General features: G+C 50.2%; 2 protein-coding genes across 8 annotated transcripts in view; one reads left to right on the top strand and one right to left on the bottom strand.

Annotated features, from left to right (window-relative positions):
- Positions 1-6795, bottom strand: part of OPA1 (OPA1 mitochondrial dynamin like GTPase) — an 81381-nt gene extending 74586 nt beyond the window's left edge. For all 4 annotated transcript variants that reach the window (XM_053308838.1, XM_053308840.1, XM_053308839.1 and 1 more), the window contains exons 1-3: positions 6639-6795; positions 3841-4159; positions 2039-2135 (exon numbers count right to left, since the gene is read on the bottom strand). In XM_053308838.1, coding sequence (XP_053164813.1) covers positions 2039-2135; positions 3841-4159; positions 6639-6652 — 430 coding nt within the window. In that variant the 5' untranslated portion in view covers positions 6653-6795. The remainder of the gene's footprint in view (positions 1-2038; positions 2136-3840; positions 4160-6638) is intronic.
- A 115-nt stretch (positions 6796-6910) lies between these two features.
- The window catches only part of LOC128352215 (probable cation-transporting ATPase 13A4), a 74503-nt gene continuing 60025 nt past the window's right edge, over positions 6911-21388 (top strand). For all 4 annotated transcript variants that reach the window (XM_053312593.1, XM_053312591.1, XM_053312590.1 and 1 more), the window contains exons 1-2: positions 6911-7019; positions 8835-11562. In XM_053312593.1, coding sequence (XP_053168568.1) covers positions 11497-11562 — 66 coding nt within the window. In that variant the 5' untranslated portion in view covers positions 6911-7019; positions 8835-11496. The remainder of the gene's footprint in view (positions 7020-8834; positions 11563-21388) is intronic.

Genomic DNA, 21388 nt, shown 5'->3' with positions numbered 1-21388 from the left:
CACTGGAGAAGCAGGGTATAAATATTTTAAATAAACAAACAAACAAACAAACTCACTCTAGAACCAGGTGTCATCCCATGAAACTGAGGGCCAGGAAATTTAGGACCAACAAAAAGGAAGTAATTTTTCAGATAGTGCATAATTAATCTATGGAATTCTCTGCCACCGGATGTGGTGATGGCCACTAGCTTGGATGGCTTTCAAAGGGGCTTGGACAAAGTATAGGCCACCTCCAGTCACAGAGGCAGGGTGCCTCTCAATACCAGCTTCAGGGGAGCAACAGCAGGAGGGAGAGCACGCCATCACCTCTTGCCTGTGGGCTTCTCAAGGGCATCTGGTGGGCCACTGTGTGAAACAGGATGCTGAACTAGATAGGCCTTGGGCCTGATCCAGCAGGGCTGTTCTTATGTTCTTAGCTAGATTGCTAACATTCTCATTCTACAAAATGGGAAACCGTGGCTGAAGGACAGTGGGTAGCTGCAAGGCCGTTGCTGAGTTCTTGGCTGAACTCAGACCCCCTGGGGTCCTGATCCCAATCCTATGTTCTCTGGACCAGACCAGGTCCCTTGGGCCTGAAATTATTCAAACCTAGTCTAACACCTGCCCCAGCAAGTCTAAACTTCTTTCTTTCTAAGTGGACAGCAATGAATCTACCAATTTGGAGCACACAAGTATTCCTGAAGTATCCCCCCTTCTCCAAGTGACCCTGCCAGATGAGGTGAGATGAGTAGCTGCTAGGGAGAGGGCCTTTTTGGTAGTTGCATCTTAAGTGGCGCAGCAGGGAAATGCTTGACTAACAAGCAAAAGGTTGCCGGTTCGAATCCCTGCTGGTACTATATCGGGCAGCAGTGATCTAGGAAGGTGCTGAAAGGCATCATCTCATACTGCACGGGAGGAGGCAATAGTCAACCCCTCCTGTATCCTACCAAAGAAAACCACAGGACTCTGTGGGCGCCAGGAGTCGACATCGACTTGACGGCACACTTTACCTTTCCCCCATTTATTATTTCGCCTCCCAAGTGAGGTTCACCTGGCTTCATCATTTTTTCCTTTAGACACCAAGTAAAGACCTTTGTGTTCACTCAGGCCTTTTAAACTTTGATTTTTTAAACATGTTTTGGGTGGGGTTTGTTTTTTAGTTTTTAAATTGCTTTGTATTTTATTTTGTATCCGCCCCGCTTTTGGTCTGTTGCAATTTAGTATGTTATGTGTTTATGTGAGCTGCCCAGAGAACAATTTGTTATGGGGCGGCTGACAAATAAAGTTGTTTATTATTATTAAAACAGAAAATATGCCCAGCTGCAGCAAAAATCCACTCCTGGCAATCCCCAGCTGGTGCAATTCCTGAGGGCACCTCTGCCCCCTCCCCAGGGCATCCTGTCTGAGAGCAGCAGGACTCTGGGGAGGCCAGCCAGAAGCTGCCTCCACCCAGAGAAGGGGGAAGCCAAGGGACTCAGCTCGGTCAGGAAGGAGGCAGGGCAAGGTAGGAAGCCAAGCCTCTCTCCAGACATCAGCAGGGTGGCAGTTTTAGGCACCTGGACCTTAACCAGTGTGGCAGACCCACTCAGGTTTCCAAGACGGATCTCACTGGTGTCAGGGCCGGGAAGGGAGAGTGCATTGCTTAGCCCATAATTCCCAACTAACTTTTGGAACACAATTCTGGCATTGTTATGACTTTTTTGCTTGTAAAATCATTTATTGTCATTGCTTTAGAACTGAATGTTGGACATTATTTTATTGCTGCATTAGATCTTTTAGTGGTTCTGTTTAGATGAGAAACTTTGCACTTAGGAAAAGTGATTAGAATATTTGTTTAAAAATCTGAACAATTAAAAAATGACGATGCTATAACTACAAGAGCACTGCCACAAAAGGTCAACTGCATGGAGGCAGCACATTTTCAAGCCAGCCCATTCAGAAGGCAGTGTCCTAGCTGGGGCGGTGGGGCACCCGAGCTAGTGTCAGGTGTGTGTCCATCCACATATCCCAGCTACATGTCAACTCAGCCTTAGAAGCAGAAGGAATGTCCGGCACCTACCAAAATCAACGTATTCATCCAGTTCCCATACAAAGTCAGGTATAATCCACTTGTACTCGCTGAGATCAGGCACCATGTCTCTCCATTGGTCATACGTCTAAGATGAAAGTATTTGTCACAATGATGCAGTAGAAAGAATTACACGTCTACAGTGTGCCACTGTTTAAACCCTGGTGCGTCTGTTTCGAGGGATAGCCACGAGCATATCGATTTTGAGAGGGAAAATAACCTTTCCCTCCTCCTCTCCATTCATGGTCCCACTCCCAAGCACACTCCCCCAGGATTTCTCCTCTTCCAAACCCATGGAAAGAGCCCCACCCTTCAAAAGGTTCTCCCTCCTCCTCCCTCCACTTAAGCGGATTGCTTTGGCATACAGTTCTGCCAAACGAGCTGAGGCGGGTGGCTACCAGGCCTTTCCAGTGGCTGCACACCGTTTATGGAATCGCCTCCCCAATGAGGTTCATCTGGCATCACTTTGTTCTTTCAGATACCTTTTCGTTCACTCAGGCCTTTTAAATTTTGATTTTCAAAACTGATTTTTAAATTTTTTACATTGTTTTGTATCCTATTTTGTACTCCCCCCTGCCCCAATGTGGGGTGATTTTGTGATATATGTTTTTATTGGCTGTTTTAAGGCTGTGTTGTGAGCCGCCCAGAGAACAATTTGTTATAGGGCGGATAACAAATAGAGTATTATTATTATTAGTTTATTATTACTTGGCAGGGAGCAAACAGGAGGCTCCTCATACCCTCCTGCCATCGCTTCTACATTCTGCTGATGGGAAAGAAAAGCCCTCAAGATGGCACCTGCTGTCATTTTGGTTCCTCTAGGGCAGTACAGTCTGAAAGAAGTTGGCACTACTCCAGAGATGCTCTAAATCAAGGTTTCTTGGAAAATCCAGGATCCTCTTTCAATTTTCCAGTGGATGTTATAGTTACAGTAGCACAGGAGGCATGCTGCAAGAAGGGCTGTGTACACAGGGCCGTGATACAACAGATGCCTGGGTTTGTTTGTTTTTTGGGGGGGGGGATTAGGCTTGCCACCTTCTGCACCTGGGGCGCACAATGCAATATGAACCTGGGCTAAAAAGGGGGGGAGGCAGAGCCACACAAATTACTGCTGCACATGGCATGAAATATAAAGGGTTACACACTGCTTGGCACACCAGCCTTTTTGCCATCACTTGAGAGGAAGAAAGGACAAGATCCGGAAAGGGGAAAAGAGGGTGAGACACAGAGACAGGCAGGGGAAGAGAGACAAACCGTCACGAATTCAAGGCAGTAACCAGCCTCAAGAACTGAGCAGTAATGGCGAGCAGCCACACTTCTCTCCATCCTCTCCAGTGGGCTTCTTTTCCTCTCCCCTCATCCCTATGCTCTGCCTGTGTCTTTGTACTCCCAGGGAGCCAAGCACCATATGTTGAAAAACTATGCTCAAAATACCCAGCTCTACCTCAAAAAACCCAGTGGCAGAGCGAAGAGAGCTGGAGCAAGGAAAAGGAGGGGGTGAGGGTGCGCTGATAGACCGTGCAGATGGGGGAGGGCAGGGGCAAAGGTTGGAGCCTTCCCTCCCCAAAAACCACTTCCTGGCACACCGAGAAAGTTGATGGGGTGTTAGCTGGCAATGTCATGAGCCGCTGTCACTCTCCCTCTTACTTATCTTTTGTGGGAGACTCCCCTTGCAAGGCAATGATCCTGGAGCAGCGTCTCTGTATTCTCCACCCTCAAATCTTTTAACTCCTCAAATAATGAACACAACCATGCAGCAAGGATGGCACAACTGCTACTGCAGATCCAAGTACCTTTTTGGCCGTGTAGCCTCCACCCACAGCAGAGCCCAGGACAATATAGCGAAGTTTTAGGAGCCTGGAAGCCACTCTAGCTAGCCAAAAGTTCCTGTGAGGTTGGGATCCATGTTTTACAAGGAGGAGTCTGGTAGTGCGCAGAGGACGGCGACTCAGAGTAGAGAACGGCTGCACTGAGGTCCATAACGGGAGCCTCTGAGACTTGGAAACTGAGCAGAGGGAGTGAAGAAACCTTTGCGAGACCGGATGGGATTTCTGCAGCGAAGCCTTCCCTCTTGCTCCGTGGGTCCCATTTGCTAAGTTTCGACAGACAACACTGAAAGAAAAAGAAGGCAGAGCACTCGTTTATACAGTCAAAGCCAGCACAAGAGCATTCAGCAACGGCTTAAACATAGCCCCAGCCCAACGACGATCTGACCGACCTTACTCACAAGCCTCCAGCCTGAGCAGTTACAGCTGTTGCCCAGCTACGGACTGCTCAGTTCCAAGGAGCAGAGTGGGACGTGCAAGGAGTGAGGCACAAGAAGCAGATGTTGAGAACAGAGGAGTCTGATCCGTGAAGGCCCCAGTCTTAACCAACAGGGCAAATTCACAAGGGCACAACACCACATTTGGGGAGGCTAGTTAAGCTGTGCTGGACATCCGCGGCTCCCTTCTCAGGAGCACAGATCGGGGTCACTGTGTTCTCACAAACTTTGCTCAGTGGGAACTGGGGTGATAAGCCACTTGCATCTGGGGTAAAGCAAGCAGGTGGCCAGTAATGCACGTAATAAAACAATTCACAAATACTGAAACCCACATCTATAATCATAACATGAGAGCCAGCGTGGTGTAGTGGTTAGAGTGCTGGACCAGGACCGGAGAGACTGGAGTTCAAATCCCCATTCAGCCATGATACTTGCTGGGTGACTCTGGGCCAGTCACTTCGCTCTCAGCCTAACCTACCTCACAGGGTTGTTGTGAGGAGAAACCTAAGTATGTAGTACACTGCTCTGGGCTCCTTGGAGGAAGAGCAGGAAATAAAATGCAAAAAATAAAATAAAAATAAACATTAGACAGCAGTACGATTATTTAGGAAAGTGGTCCTAGGAACGGGACAATCGTGGTTTCAGTGTGGCCACTGCTTATATTTTGTTCTCCAAAGATGAGCCCCACAATTGCTATGTGCAGAGAGGCAACGAGAAACACAGTTGTTTTATTATTTGGTACTGCAGCTGCAACTGAAGGAGCAGGGAAAGTTACAAGATTCAATATTTCTGGCCAAATGAAGAGCAGGCTTGACATTTTAAAAAAAAATCAGGCTCTCTTTTCTAAGCATCTCCATTTTAAAGCAAGAATGAAGATTAATTTGGTTTAAAGCTTGACTGTTACATCTGCAATACAGATTTCATGGTAGGATTAAGAACTTATAATAGCACCAATTAAATGGCCATGGAGTCTGTTCCTTCTAATTATGCTCTGAAAGAAACTGCTGGCTAAAAGGTGAGTTATGTGCCACAGCCACACAGGGCCCCATGAGCGGGCCTTTACCCGGCTCCCTCACTGCAGAGATGTACGGAAGCCAAGGGGCGCCAATAAGCGAAACAGTCTGCTCCACAATGTCTCTGAAAGTCCCTTTCCCGGCTTTGGAACCCGGGATCCTTTCCCTTTTGGTCCTGACAATCAGACCTTCTGGATTCAAACGATGCCATCTCCTGCTGAGCAAAGACCCCTTTACACGGAATGGTACAAAGCTACTTTATATGGAACTGGCCACCCATCCGTCCGGTCAGGTAGCAGCAGCTCTCCAGGCTAGATGTGCAGGGGACTGCTACTCTCTGGAGACTGGCTCTGGGGTCTTCTTCTGCTGGCAAGGCCTGCACAGCTCCAGACGGGAAACAAAGCGAGGCACCGGGCCTCTGCCTGTCCAAGCGGCCTGCCAGAGTGAGACTGAGATGAGCAGGAGGTCGGCCAGGGCCTTCTGCATGCAAGCCCTGGGGAATGGGCCCTCCACAGGGGCAAGCTGCCTGCCTGCCTGCCCTTGCTTCAGCCTCTCCTGGGGACCCACGAGAGAAGACTTAGTCTGGGGGGGGGGGCAAGCATGCATTGCCCCCTTTGCTAAGCAGGTTCTGCCCTGGCTTGCATTTGGATGGGAGTCTACGTGTGTGAGCACGGTCAGATCTTCCCCTCTCAGCGGGTGGGGTCACGGCATGAAGAAGGTCCCAGGTGCCAACCCGGCGGGGCAGCAGCAGCACCTGCAGGTCGGGCTGGGAAAGACCCTGCGCTTGAAGTCTTCTTGGAGAGAGGCTGCTGTCAGTCAGCATGGAGGGGCGGTTGGAGGGGATGGAGCCGCTCTGGGAAGAGCATCTAGGCTCCAAGTCCCCTCCTCCCTGGCAGCATCTCCAAGATCGGGCTGAGACTATGATTCCTGCCTGCAACCTTGGAGAAGCCGCTGCCAAGACCATACTGAGCGAGATGGACCCAGCAGGGTCTGACTCAGTCTATGATAGCAGCTTCCTATGTTCCTCTGATCCTGCTGCTCAGGAGGGCCAAGCCCGCTTCCTCCCCGCACGTTGCCGGGCTCTGGGCGGCAGCCGCAGGCTACCTTCGCAAGGCTCCGTGCAAGCACCTGGGGGCGCGGCCGGGCTCCGGTGGGCTAGCGGGGAGCACGTGGGGGGGGAGGCGCCCCCGCAGCCGCGACTCCCCCCCCCCCGGGTCGCTCTGCTGGGCTCTGGCGGGCAGCGGGCTCGGGCACCCGCTTCCGAGCTCCGGGGTGGGGTGGGGGGAGACACACACCCCGCTCGCTCCTTACTCACCGGGCCCGCCACATCCTGTCCCCGGAGGGAGCGGAGCCCAGCCCAGCCCGGCCCGTCGGTCACACCGGCCCGCTCGCTCGCTCGCCCGCCGGCTTCCGGCAAGAACGGCCGCCGAAGCAGCAGCAGCAGCAGCAGAGGTCGCGTCCCTCAAGCAAAGCGCCCCGCCGCGCGGCACCAAGGTTCCGTGTGCGCGGCGAGACGGGGGGATGTTTTGAGCGACGCACCACACCCTCTAGGCATAGAGGCACGAAAGGCTAGACTCAGGAAGCCACGAGCGGGCCCCTGCCGGGTTCCGAGCTCGGAGTCTCGCTCCGATCCGCCGCAGCGTGGGCTGCGTGACACGCCGCCGCTCTTTGCGTCCCCCCACTCTGCAGGGCACAAGTGAGTACAACGAATGCCCCTTTTAGCCCTGTATTGCGGCCGAGGGTTGCGTGTGACACCCGGCAGTGTCGACCTTGCAGGGGTGACAGCCCTGCAGTGTCGAATATTGCAGGCCAGAGGGTGAAGCCGCGCTTTACCACACCCCTGCAGTGTAGTCTGTGGCGATCTAGTCTCTCGGTGCGCATGTTCCATGCTAAACCCTTCCCCAAGGGGACATTTTTGCAATCAAAACTCCACCCCTGCCGCCCCTACCCCCCGCCGCCACACGCTGCTGCAGCAGCCCCGAGCCAGCTCTGAATCGCAAGCCGTGAATCGGCCTCAGTAAAAGGCGTGGGGACTTATCAAGTCAACCCGGAAGATGGCCCGGGTGTGGGAGTCTACACTTTATCAGTCTACTCTGTGTCAATGGCCTCTGGGAATGTACAGATTGCTGCTGCTCTCCCGCACGGAGCGCAGCGCGCACACATCAAAGGGAATCCACCACATTCAAATGGCACTCTGCTGGCTGCAGGATAAAAGCGCTCTGAGCATGTGCGAAGTGTATTTCCTCTCTGTGCTTAAGTAGCATTGGGGAGGCAAAGAAAGGACAATGTGCACGTTAGGGACATGAACTCCCCATGTTGGAGTTCTGGAAGAGAAAGGACAGTCATCCATCAATAAGAATAAGCTCTCTGAGCATATGAAAAATGCCTTTCCTTCAGGTAACACAGGGCTCCCCCCCAACGTTTAATAGCAACGAGTTCCCAAAGTTAATTAAGCATTGTGTGGAGAAGAAGGACTTCCGTTTTTCTGTCCCTGAATCCCATCTGTTTCTTGTTGCATCATTTTGAATGCCAGTGTAATATGCCACTGAGGGAGGGCAGGGTGCCATCTTGTTTGAAGGAGGCGGTGGTGAGGCCCCTTCTGAAGAAGCCCACTTTGGATGGACAATTATAGGCCAGTGGTGGGTACTTATAGGCCAGTCTCCAGCTTCCCTCGGTCAGGTAAGATGATTGAGAGGGTGGTGGCTGACCAGCTCCGAGCGGTCTTGGAGGAAGCTGGTTACACCCATTTCAAACTGGCTTTAGAGCAGGCTACAGGGTTGAGTTGGCCCTGCTTGGCCTGACAGATGACCTTCACCAGGGAATTGCCGGAGGGAGTATGACGCTGATGGTTCTTTGGGCTCTCTCCGCGGCTTTCAGTGCCATCGGCCATGGCACCCTTGGGGATAGGAGGTACTGTTTTTCAGTGGTTCCACTCCTGTGTCTCAGGTAGATTTCAGATGGTGGTGCTTGGTGACATTTGCTCTTCCATACAAGAGCTACTATTTGGAGTCTCTCAGGTCTCCCTGCTGCCACCAATGCTTTTAAACTACATAAAACGACTGGGTGAGGTCACCAGGGCATTTGGTGCTGGCTGTTATCAATAAACAATACAAAAACAAATACCACCAAATGAACAAGATGTAAACTATTTATGTAAGCATAAAATACATCGACTTGCTACAATGTAAACAATGTGTAACCCATACAATGAGTATAACAAGATTTCACGATAAATGTTTGTTTCATTGCTGCTGCTTCAGAAATACATTGTTTCCAACCATGAATGTTTGTCCTGCTTTGGTTTAAATGTTGGTGGGTTTTTTTGTGGGTTTTTTTAATTGATTGTTTTATTATGTGTTTTTGATTTTAATGTAAACCACTCTAAGCCACTTTAGGAAGGGTGGTATATAAATGGAATGAATGAATGAATAAAATATGTTGTAAACCCACCATGAATTTAGATAGTCACTCAACAAATTAATGAGCTTGGTTAATTGTGTTTCATTTGCAGATCTGCGGTGTTATTGGGTGAACCATTCCAATGGACCCAATCCAGTGCTTCCTTGCAGGAGTTTGCTTGCAGTCAGGGAGCAGGAGAGAGCCTATAGCCATTTAGTGAGACCTCCTTCTCTGAAGAAGGCACCTGCAGACCAGAGGTGATAGCATCTGACACCCCCTGCCGTGGGCTTTAGCTGCATTCTTGGCCATTAACTGTTGGACCAGAGGAGCTTCTTCTTTTAGGAGTCACATCCCAACCCCCCACCCTCCACAAGTGGGCTGTAAACACATCCATCAATTCCTGGAACCTCAAAGAGGGACGCTGAAAGAAGCAAGTGGAAGGTTCAGGAGGTTCCACTCAGTTGCGTCCAGGCTCTTGCCTGCCTAGCTGGTGAGATACTGGACTTTTTACTGCAGTCAAATGCTGGGCTCAGTGGATGCAGCGAGTGTCAAGTGATGCATATTGGGGCAACCCCCCAACTTCAAGTATACACAGAGGGGATCTGAGCTGTCGGTGACTGACCAGGAGAGGGATCTTGGGGTTGTGGTGGACAGCTCGTTGGAAGTGTTGACTCAGTGTGCGGCGGCTGTGAAAAAGGCCAATTCCATGCTAGGGATCATTAGGAAGGGGACTGAAAATAAAAATGCTACTATTATAATGCCCTTATACCAAACTATGGTGCAGCCACACCTGGAGTACTGCATACGATTCTCTGGTCACCATATCTAAAGAAGGACATTGTAGAACTGGAAAAGGTGCAGAAGAGGGGGACCAAGATGATCTTGCCTCATAGGAAGGTGCTCTAGGCCCCTGGCTACAGCGTCTGAGGCTTTTTCATTTGGAAAAGTGGAGACATAATAGAGGTGTATACGATTATGTACTGGGTAGAGCAAGTGGACAGATAAAATTTTCTCCCTCTCTCACTTAACACTAGAACCAGGGGTCACCCCATGATATTAAAGGTTGGGCAATTTAGGACCGACAAGAGGAAGTACTTCTTCACACAGTGCATGATTAATCTATGGAATTCTCTGCCACAGGATGTGGTGATGGGCACCAGTTTGGATGGCTTTAAAAGGGGCTCAGTCAAATTCATGGAGGGCAGGACTATCAATGGCTACTGGTCTGAGACCTCTAGCCTCAGAAGCAAAATGCCTCTGAATACCAGTTGCAGGGAAGCAACAGCAGGAGAGAGGGCCTGCCCTCAGCTCTTGCCTATGGGCGTCTCAGAGGTATCTGGTGGGCCACTGTGCAAAACAGGATGCTGGACTAGATAGATTGTGGGCCTGATCCAGCAGGGCTGTTCTTATGTCCTTATTTCCTTACGAAGGAACAGGATTGGAGCCAGGCAAGAGGGCAGATGACAGGGCAAAGGGATGCAGGGAGTGCTCCTCTTGAGACAGCTTTTAACATCTCGCAGGGCATTTTCCGGACTATGAGATTTGTGCCGGTTAAAGTGTTGCTTCTTAGAAGTGGCTTGAAAATTCTCGGTGCCTTGGCGCAAAGCTGCCAAGGCACCGAGGGGGCAGCCCAGCTAGGGCCGAAAGGTGACCCTTGCACAAGAAAAAGAGTGATATTATGTTTTTTTTAAAAACTGTGGCTTTACATATCAACAGATCCCATGAACATGTCTGAAAAATAAGTCTGATGAAAAACAAAAGCAAATGCGATCAAAATCAAAAGCTAAGATGAAAATCGGGTTGTACCTTTGCGCAAAAACCTGGATGGAATTTATTTTTAAAAATTTCATTTCCTGGAAAGATTATTTCATGAATGGGATGGAAAGGGGCTATAAAAACCAACAAATCATTGCACTGCTATTTGAACCGTCCACGCCACACCACGGTGCAACACGTAAATGACGGGGCAAGCCTCCTACCACGGAAAATACAGCTACTTTCCTGCAACGCATGTGCAACGTTATAGGGCTACAACACATCAATAAAATCCAAAATGCATCGGAAATATGTATGGCACGCAGGCAATATGGAGGGGCACTAAGTGGACACGTTGTGAAACTGTTGGAGCGTGTAATCTGGAAAACGCCCAGGATCCTTATTCATTCATCCCTTTAAATACGTCTCAGCTGCTTTCCCAGTAGCTGGAAGTGGCTTACGTCAATAAAGACTTGAAAACAAGGCAGAGCCACAGACAGCCCCATCATTACAATTAAGCAGGTGTCTCAGGTGGTCAGTGTGGAGAGAGGGGCAGGTCTCTTCTTCCTTACCCTTTCAAAGTGATGTCAAGTGTTTCGGTACGTAGCACAATTTGCATGCACAAATCAACCAAGACCTGCCTTTCTGCTTCTGCCAGCCACACGTCCCAACTCAGAGAAATGCCATAATCCCTCCTGGCAAAACCTGCCCCCTTTTGGCCGGTCCCCAGAGCTTCTTGCCAGCAGCAGAACTTAGCAGAATTAACTCTCCTCACCAGCACACCCTTTGGATAGGTCAAGCAAAGGCCAAGCTAAGCTTGCTTCCTCATGCCAAGGCAGGTGCTTCCTACCTGGAGCTGTGGGGAGGAACTGTCTGTCCTCAGCCTCAGCCAAGAAGGGTGGGGAGGGACTTCGCAGACTACCTGGGCATATAAAGGGATCCATCCCTGCTGTCCTCACCCTGAGGAAAGCCCTGGAAATACCAGAGGAAGCTCAAGGCACCCAACCTGACAGCTGTTCATGGGGAGGAGGGATCATGGAGGGAGCCATCGGAGCTTGCTCAGCGAGGGAGAGGAGACGGAAATGGTGAGTCCCAGCCCCAAATCTCTTGCTTCTCGTATTACCTTCTTCTTTCCTGGTGAACATTGTGAGGTGGGGTTGGGGTCCCTCTGCTACCAGAGTGTTAGAGGGAGGAAGACACTGGAAGCCTCATATAATGTTGGCATTAATGTATATAACTTTTAAAACGGCCAGGGTTACACCAAGGTAAATAAATTCAGCATTGGCAGCCGTGACAAATAATGATGAAGATGGCAAGAATCATACTAGCAGCAACCAGGGGCATAGCTAGCGTAAGGGGGCCTGTGTTTGCCCCTCAGAATGAGAGAGATCAGGAAGAAGATAGAGAGGCGAGGAGCTCGGGGGGGGCAGGTTCTTTGAACCCATCCGCTCCATTATAGCTACACCCCTGGCAGCAACAAAGACAGAAGTCCACATTTCTATAGCAAGGCTTAATAATGCATCTTGTTCACTCACACATTCATGCTTACTCTAACAAACTTTGGAGTTGCCGCAACTCCAAGAATCCGTTGGGGCTTGGTAAGGACAGAGAAAGGTGGTGCTTGCACATCCTGGTTCCAGATAGAGGCTTCTTCCCTTTAGTTCTCCCAAGGAGGTCTCCTTTAGAGTCAAGCTTCAAAGGAAGTATTTTCCTGGCATAATCTTCTCCTGGTCACCCCACTTCTGGAGGTTGGGGCGAAAAGACCTGCTTACTCGGCATATTGGAGAGTCCCCCCAAGGTCTTGTCTGTGTCCGGTTGGTCCCACGAGGTCAGACTTGGGCTGCCTGCCATCTCAGGAGTCCCTTGGGAGACACATCTTTCCAGGAGATGAGTTCCCTCACTTCTTTGGGGTGCAGCTCTGCCTGTCTCTGTCTTCAGCCAGCAACTGCTATTTCCCTGACTCAGTCTTTCCACATACACACTATTGATGATCAATAGCAAGTCGAACTGAGTCGTGCTTCAGCAAACCTGGATTTTGGCAAAACGCATACCTCTGGTTTTTGAGACCTAAAGCAAATCCTTCCCATGACTATTATTGGGGTACAGCTTTTCTAGCCCGCTTACATAAAACATCCCCTTCCTGTCCCCCGATGCCCACAAGCAGATGGCCAGTGGGAGCAATTTGAAACACCTTTCATTTACAGGTGAGCCCAAAGGAATGGCTTGGTTAGAAAAAGTAGCTTCTGTTAAATACATTGGAACTCTGTCTGTTTCAGCCGTTTCTGTATTCATTGTGAAATCCAGTGGAATCGTTGGCAAAATCATACCTTTCTAGCTTAGCAGTCAGTCCTCTAGGATCAAGCGTTGCCTGCTTTGCTTCAGGTGCGCTGCCCTGATACATTCTGCCGTCTACAGACAGTCGGCACCTCTGCAGGTTGCACCCACCCCAGATCACCCTGCTTTGCTTCTCTTGCACCAACATTGTGAAAGTGTGTCTTTGAGCTAGGAGGAGCCCAAATTCCGAGGGAGTCATGGCAGTACCTCATCAGACCCTGAGCCCTGGGGTCTTGGCAGGGGGCTTTCCTAGCCTTTCTTTGCAGAGACCCCTGGTTGGTGGTGTTAAGAGGCCTTGTGCATACCAATGCACGCCTGAAGCAGCTCCTGCTGTGAGATGGGGCTGCATGGATGCCTTGCCATCCTGCTGGTGAGCTTTGCCACTGAATCTGGCCATGACTCCCGGCCGGGGGCATCTTCCATCCTGCTTCCAAGTGCTGATGGCTGAGGTCCTTCGCACACCGGCCTGGGAGTCCGTCCCATTGCAATCAGTGGGACTGGCTTCTGGGTAAAATGGCAAAGGATTGGGCCACAGTTGCTGCTGTATTCCCTTGTTGGGTACATTTTTGGAAGGCAGTCGCTGCCTCGGTCTTGGCCCTCTGGGACCCCCATGCCAGCTCCTTGCCAACCATCTGTTTGGGGGCCAGGTAGGGCTCCTCTGGCACAGCTCCCAGCATCCCACGTTGGTGCAAAGGGACAGCAGAGGTGGCTTCAGTAGGAGCAGCCTACCTGGGTAAGGAGCCAAGAAGCAGGAAACTGCTTCAGCCAGATATGACAAAAGAAGAAAAGGAGGAGGGAGGGAGGACAAGGAAGAGAAACTGGAGGCACCCAGGGTATTCAAGAGAACGCCGCCTTCTTCATGAACCCCGCTGCCGCCGATTAAGATCATTGGGGAAGGTCCGGATGTGATTGCCACCGGTTCCAACCCTCCTCTAGGGTTGCCCTGAGACTCTGGAACACACTCCCAAAGGAAATCAGAATCTGCCTATCTCTGGTATCATCCCCGTCTTTGGCAGCTGCACTCACCTCCCAGGTTTCTGTAAAATTGGTTCCATTACATGATATGGGAAACTTCTGTTTCCCTATCTATCTATCTATCTATCTATCTATCTATCTATCTATCTATCTATCAAACTTCTATACCGCCCAAACTTTCATCTCTGGGCGGTTAACATAAAACAATTAAAACACATATAAAAAGTTAAAACAATTCAACAATTTAAAACCAACCATAAAATGAAAACAATTTTGAAAAGTTGGGAAAGCTTGGGTGAAAAGATGGGTTTTCAGATTTTTTTTTTTTAATTGCCAGAGATGGGGAGGATCGTATCTCTGCAGGGAGCACATTCCACAATCTTGGGGCAGTGACCAAGAAGGCCCGTCTCTGTATAGCCACCAGACAAGTTGGCAGTAACTGGAGACGGACCTCCTCAGATGACCTCAATGGGCAGAGGGGCTCATAGTGAAGGAGACGCTTTCTTAAATACCCAGGGCCTAAGCCATTTTGAGCTTTATAAGTTATAACTAGCACTTTGTATTTTGCCCGGAAACCTATTGGCAGCCAGTGAAGCTCCATCAACAAAGGAGTAACGTGGTCTCTCCGAGATGACCCAGAGACCAACCTGGCTGCCGCATTCTGAACCAACTGAAGTTTCCGGACTACGTACAAAGGCAGCCCCACGCAGAGCGCATTACAGAAGTCCAGTCTGGAGGTTACCAACAAATGTACCACTGTTTTGAGGTCATTGATCTCGAGAAACGGGCACAGCTGGCGTATCAGCCGGAGCTGATAAAAAGCACCCCTGGCCACCGCCTCAACCTGAGAAACCAAGGAGAGACGTTAATCCAGAAGTACTCCCAGACTGAGAACCCTAACCCTAACCCTGTTCCTTTTGGGGAAGTGTGACCCCGTCTAGAACAGGCAGATCAAAATCATCTCTAGAGTTCCGACCCCGCACAATAAGTACCTCCGTCTTATCTGGATTCAGCCTCAGTTTATTCTCCCTCATCCAGCCCATTACTGCTTCCAGGCAGGTATTTAGGGAGGATATGCCAACTCCTGAAGAAGTTGACATGGAGAAGTAGATCTGGGTGTCATCAGCATACTGGTAACACCCAGCTCCAAATCTCCTGATGATCTCTCCCAGTGGTTTCATGTAGATGTTAAATAGCATTGGAGAAAGTACGGAGCCTTGAGAGACACCATACTTAAGCTCAGATTTTGAAGAGCAACAGTCTCCAATCGACACCATTTGGAATCTGTCCGAGAGGTAGGAGCGGAACCGCTGTAGAGCAGTGCCTCCCACCCCCAACCCCCTCAGACGCTCCAGAAGGATACTATGATTAATAGTATCGAAATCCGCTGAGAGATCCAAAAAGACCAACAGAGTCACACTTCCTCTGTCAATTCCCAGTTGAAGATCATCCATCAGGCCGACCAAGGCAGTCTCCACCCCATAGCCTGCCCGAAAACCAGTTTGAAATGGGTCTAGATAATCAGTCTGCCTGGAGACTGCCTGGAGCTGAGAGGCCACCACCCTCCCAATTACCTTGCCCAGCCACAGGAGGCTCTTGACACCCTCTGTGAGGCTGGTCCCTAGGGCAAGTGCCTTGCCCATCTGGTGGAGCTTCCTGGGTGGACTTTTGATCTGCTGGGCTTGGTGGCTTCACAAGGATATTTCATCATCAGGGAGAGAGGCTGGGTGTGGCTGCAAAGCATGGCCATATCCATGTTCCTTCTTTGATTTTATGGAACATTTAAGGTGCAGAGAAAGTAGGGAGAGAGGAGCTTGGAGGTGAGCTGCTAAAGGAATCTGGTCCCTTATTGAAGGGGGCAGCTCAACACTGTAGGACAGGACCACAGCTTGATATGTCCCCAAGGGTCACACAGACTCACTGGGTGCATCTGCTGCCTTTATTTGCCAGGGAGGGGTTACAGCCTCACCAGGGGTGTTGCTAGGTACTTCAAAGATCTGGGGCCTGGACCCACAGCCCCTCTGCCATTTTGATGCTTCTAGAAGAATCCAGGGCTCCCTTCTAGTTTGGGAAGCCAGATACAGGAAGTCCCCAATTTACAAATGGGTTGTGTTCCAAAAGCTGGTTTGTATAAATCAAATGTTCATACCTCAGAATGCCTATACAGTAGTTCCAAAGAGCCACGACTGGTTTGTATGTTGGGGTTGGCATTTCTAAGTTGGGGGCTTCCTTTATGTACAGTGTTGTGAAGTGTTGTTTGTATGTGTTGGAAGTGAAGGACTTTGCACTGTCTCTTGTCTCAGTGACACAGGAGGACAGACTAGTGAGTCAGAGGGCTAGAGGGTCAAGACATTGGTCATCCCTTCTCTACTGCTCTGACACTATCCCTTTGGAATGTAGATTGCTACTCCTTAGGGATTAACTTCCTTCCTGCTTTGCACTTCCTCTCTCCCTTCTCTTCCTGTTCCTTCTACTTTGCAATATGCAAGCAAGCTCCTCTCCCTGCACCATGTGTGCAGAGAAGATGCAAAATCCATCTGCATACAGCTAGCTAGCTAGATTAGAGAGCCTAACTCCTCACTTTCCTATCTAGAATGGAGTTCTCTAATAAATGCCATGTATCTATTGATTTGAAACTATGAACTGGCTCCAAGTTACTTTACTCTCAGCATACACACATGCCTAACCAAATTCCGCTGTGTTGTGCCTCTGTGCACTCTGCTATAATGAGAAAGGGATTCTCTTACCAGAGAGAATTCCCAACAGTATATACAGGTGTGGTTGTAAGTCAAGTGTTTGTAAAGTTGAGTGTTTGTAACTAGAGGAGTGCCTGCATGTCCAGGGAGAGCTGCCATCATCCTCCACAAAGGGTTCTCTTTGTTCCACACCCTCCTCGCTCTTCTGCCTGTAAACAGTGGTCTCAGCTGGCTCAGCACACTTTCTTCAGGGCACTTTCCAGATTAAACCCTACAACAGGGTCACTATGGATCTGCTAAGTGTGCTTCTGTACTTCCTGTGTTGTGACACTGCAGTCCCTGTGCTGTCAGCAAGGTGCCATTCACATTTCTGATGCCTTCTTTCAGCCGACTACTCTTCTGTAATTCCCTCAGCGGCTGTTGACGTTTTTCCCGTCTGCATCCTCAAGGAGATAATGGCCATTCAAACTCTGGCTCAGATCCTGACCCTTCTCTCCCAAGATCACCCGGCCCTGCTGGCCCCTCCTGTGCCAAACACTCACCCTGGCCTGTCTCAACTGCCTCCCCATCCATTCACCAACCTGCTCCTCCTCAGGCGCCTCCCCACTTTCTAGTAAGTCATCTGCCCCCCCTCCTCTCCAATGTCCTCAAGCAGGGATATGACAACAGCAACCTTACTGCAACTTTACTTTAGGAGGGTGGGTTTGCGTTCACATATCGGCCAGACTTACCCCACCCCCAAATCTGTGCGATATTTGCGCTGAAATATCTGTTATGCCCCGAACTCACAGTAAAGCCTCATGGTAAGCAGTAAAGCCTGCTGTCTGAAAAGCCTCCTCCCTGCAACCCTGGAGAAGCTGCTGCCAGTCCGCATAGACAATGCTGAGCTAGATGGACCGAGGGTCTGACTTGGTACGTCAGGCAGCTTCCTTTCTTCCTCACCTCCTCCATCACCCTTGTCGTGAATCTGTTAGCTCAGCTAACCCAACAGGATTTTACAACCCCCTTCAGCACTCTCCCTGAGAATAACCAGAAATCAGCAGCGAAACCAAATGAAGGAAAATAAAAGGCTCACAAAGCAGTTAGTCAATGGATTAAGTCCCCTGAACGGAAACTAGGTACCCCCCTCTAACACTAACTGAGTAATAAGTGGAAGGAAAAGACAAAACAAGGAATGAAACAAGTGAAGAACACAAAACAAGGAGTTAAGGGAACAATGCATGAAAGTATAGACAAGGCAAACTGGGACACAGAAATGGTTGAGATTCAAGAACACACTATCTGCAGCTAATGATGCTGCAAACAGCATCAGAGCAAAGAGAGACTGTTGAATATATATGGCTCAAGAGAACCAGCAGCCAATCAGGCTTCCCTGAGTCAGCACTTTGGCTTTCTTTCTTGGGATCTCCTACACCTGTGTGACTCCCACTGAGCCTACCTCTTGAGACGTTGTCTCAAGACAGGTGAAATCTCAGGCTCTTCCCCATCAGAGATCATGTCTGGCAGCTGTTGCAAATCCTCAGCTCCAGAGTCTGGTTTCTCTGTCAAATCCTGTGGCTGTCCCTCTAAGCCCTCACTAGCTGGTAAGTCGTCCTGCTCTGACTCTTCTGAGTCAGAAGTCTGAGCCATGACACCCCTCCACAAAGGGAGGCAACATTGTGCCAGGACTGAGCTCCAGCTCCAAAGACAGAGGGCTTACCTGGCTGCTTCCCTTGGGGCCTCCCTTCCAATGGGTCTAAGAAAATTATAACTGCAAAAAAAAAATCAAGAAATATTACTATGTCTGCTCACAATATCTCATCACAGTTTTTATAATTATACGAATATAAGCAAAACAGCTGCATTTGAGCTGTAGAACTTGCTGGCTATAGAACACTTTTAGTTGGCAGCAGCCTTCTGCTGGATCAAGGGCTCCCTTGGTGAACTCGTCTCTCCACCTGCCTGGCTAGACTTGGGTTCAGGCAGTAACAGGGTGCCCAGCTTGTCAACAGTGCGGAGGACATCCTGGAGAGGAGAGCTGGTCTTGTGGTAGCAAGCATGACATGTCCCCATAGCTAAGCAGGGTCTGCCCTGGTTGCATATGAATGGGAGACTTGATGTGTGAGCACTGCAAGATATTCCTCTCAGGGGATGGAGCCGCTCTGGGAAGAGCAGAAGGTTCCAAGTTCCCTCCCTGGCAGCATCTCCAAGAGAGGGCTATAGGGGGATTCCTGCCTGCCACCTTGGAGAAGCCGCTGCCAGTCTGTGAAGACAATACTGAGGTAGATAGACCAATGGTCTGACTCAGTATATGGCAGTTCCCTATGTTCCTATGACACAAAGGTAATGATCCAGGGCACGACTCAGGTGGTCCAGTGCTGTCAATGCCCTGAGCCTCACCCAGCTGTCAGGCCTCTCTCACTTGCCTGCGAACTATGATACCTAAAATGGAACCTCCATGTTCAGAGACAATGTCTCTAATTGCCAGATTTTGAGGACAGATTACAAGGAGTGGCTACCCCAGTGATTGATTGGTCTATTTTTCTGTCTATTTATCAAACTTTCATCTCTGGGCAGTTAACGGATAAAACAGCGATGGCCTGCTTGTGAGCTGCCAAGAGGAATCTGCAGAATTTCATGGACTTCAGTGCCGAGAAATTCCACAGCTCCCAAACTCACCTCCAGTGGCATTCATGGAACTTCCAACAGACCTTCCTAGTGGGGAGGAGGGCACATTCCTAACCTCTGCACTTGGGCCTGGTGGCTCAGGTGAGTGAGGAGTCTGAAATCCCAGCTCCATCTGCTTATCAGCTGCACCGGAAGTCCCCTTAGAGGAGGTCACAGGAATCACTGGGTCCTACAACGCAGAGCTCCGAGCCCTCTCAGTCCCTTCCCACTTGAGCCGGAGCAGGGCCAGACTCTGGCAGCAGGCACCGGGCCTGCCCAGCATGGATCAGAGTTTACTTGTGATACACTCACCATTGGATCAAGTGCTTCTGTAATGGCCAGCACTCAGTTTTAGGTGGGTGTCTGACCTAATGACGCCGCGGGGAAGTAACTTGCCTAGGGAGCAAGAGGTTGCTGGTTCGAATCCCTGCTGGTATGTTACCCAGACTATGGGAAACACCTCTGTCGAGCAGCAGTGATATAGGAAGATGCTGAAAGGTATCATCCCCTCACACTGCGTGGGAGGAGGCAATGGCAAACCCCTCCTGTATTCTACCAATGACAACCTCAGGGCTCTGTGGTCGCCAGGAGTCGACACCAACTCGACAGCACAACTTTACCTTTTACCTGAAGTTAAATTGGCAAAAGGGCCTGAGCAGAGCCGTCTTCACCTGCTGCTGCAGGCCTCGATGGGGGCTCCTGGTGTCCCTGCCGTGCCCTGTCCTGGGAGCTCCATGATTCACCGCCTCTGGCCTTTTGCTTCCACCACTCGGCTTAGCCTTCCGGGGCTCTGCCTAGTACCAGAGAGCTCTTCCACTGATGACACCCAAGCTCTGGACGGGATGCATCTTTGGTCTCATCCACTCTGGGGCGAGTTGCACAGTCTTTATTTCTGAATTTCCAGTGTGCAGGATAATCGCCTCCTAACTGTGGAGACCCGAGACTGGCCGAATGGAAACAAAACTCAGGAAAACACAAATGTCGCCGAGAGAGGCCTTTTCCCCTCCCTCCCACCGGGCTCCAAGTCTTCCTGTTCCGGCTGCCATCTTGAGGCTGCCTTGAGCCTTGTCTTTGAGGACGCTTCTCTGCCCAGCCTGCGCCAAGCGCTGGGTGGATGTCGCTCCTTCCCTGCTTGGCAGTTTCCCACCCCCAAACTGTCACAGAGCAGGCGTGCATCCATGTGCCCCAGAGGTGGCCACACAAGGCCATACGAATCATCCCCGGGGGGAAGCAAGCGGCTTCCGGAATCGAGAAGGCCCATTGGGGCCAGGGTGCAACCGTGAGAGAGCCTGTCTCTTTGCTGAGGATGAGGCCGTTAAAGGCTTGAGGGGAAAGAGCCGAGGAGGTTTAGGACCCACAAATGCCCTTTGTGTCAGATGAAGAAATCCTTCTTGCTAAGCAATGGGTAATCCTGAGGTTGCCCTATCTATCTATCTATCTATCTATCTATCTATCTATCTATCTATCTATCTATCTATCTATCTATCTATCATATTTATATACTGCCTGACATATGCATGCATACCTAGGCAGTGTACAAAGGTTCAAACCCCTTCAGAGGCCCATCAAAGGACTTCCAAACAGGTCCGTGCGCATTCCTAGCCTATATAGCCCTCAGACTAGTAGCCCTTGCTTGACCCGTCCTCCATGAATTTGTCTACGCCCCTTCTAAAGCTATCCAAGCTGATGGCAATCACCATATGCCATGGCAAAGAATTCCATAGATCAATTGTGTACTGTGTGAAAAAGGATTTGTCAGTCCCCAACCCCCCCCCCCCAGCAATTTCTTTACACCAGATATACAGCGTCCTTGCTCTCTATCTCAGCGATTAAATTTGCAACATGGCATTGGAAATGTGAACGGCGCCCCGCTGTCCACGTAGAGACTGCGGTGTCACGACACAGGAAGCACGCTTCCGAGATTCGTCCTGACCCCGTTGTAGGGTCTAGTCTGGAAAGCGCCCTGGAAAATAACGTGAAAGTTCAGGCCAGGAGTCTGGACCCACCATCATTGATTTAGCTGCTCACTGCTAATCTGTCCATTCATCATCTGGACTACCTGTGTTGCTTTCCAATCTAGAATATGGCTCCCCCCCACCACTTTATAAAATAAATGTTACTGTTTAATTACAGAATGAGCCTTAGCTTAGGCCCAGATGACCCACGGCTGACACTGACTTGGGGGTCCCAAGCAGGGGCCTAGCTAGGGGAGAGGGGGCCTGTGTCCACCCCTCTCCCCGGAGGCCCCTCGGAGTGAGGG

The sequence above is a fragment of the Hemicordylus capensis genome, chromosome 3, assembly GCF_027244095.1.
Source record: "Hemicordylus capensis ecotype Gifberg chromosome 3, rHemCap1.1.pri, whole genome shotgun sequence".
Classification (NCBI taxonomy): Eukaryota; Metazoa; Chordata; class Lepidosauria; order Squamata; family Cordylidae; genus Hemicordylus; species Hemicordylus capensis.
The sequence above is the reverse complement of the archived record's forward strand: the minus strand, read 5'-3'. Positions and strand labels throughout refer to the sequence as shown.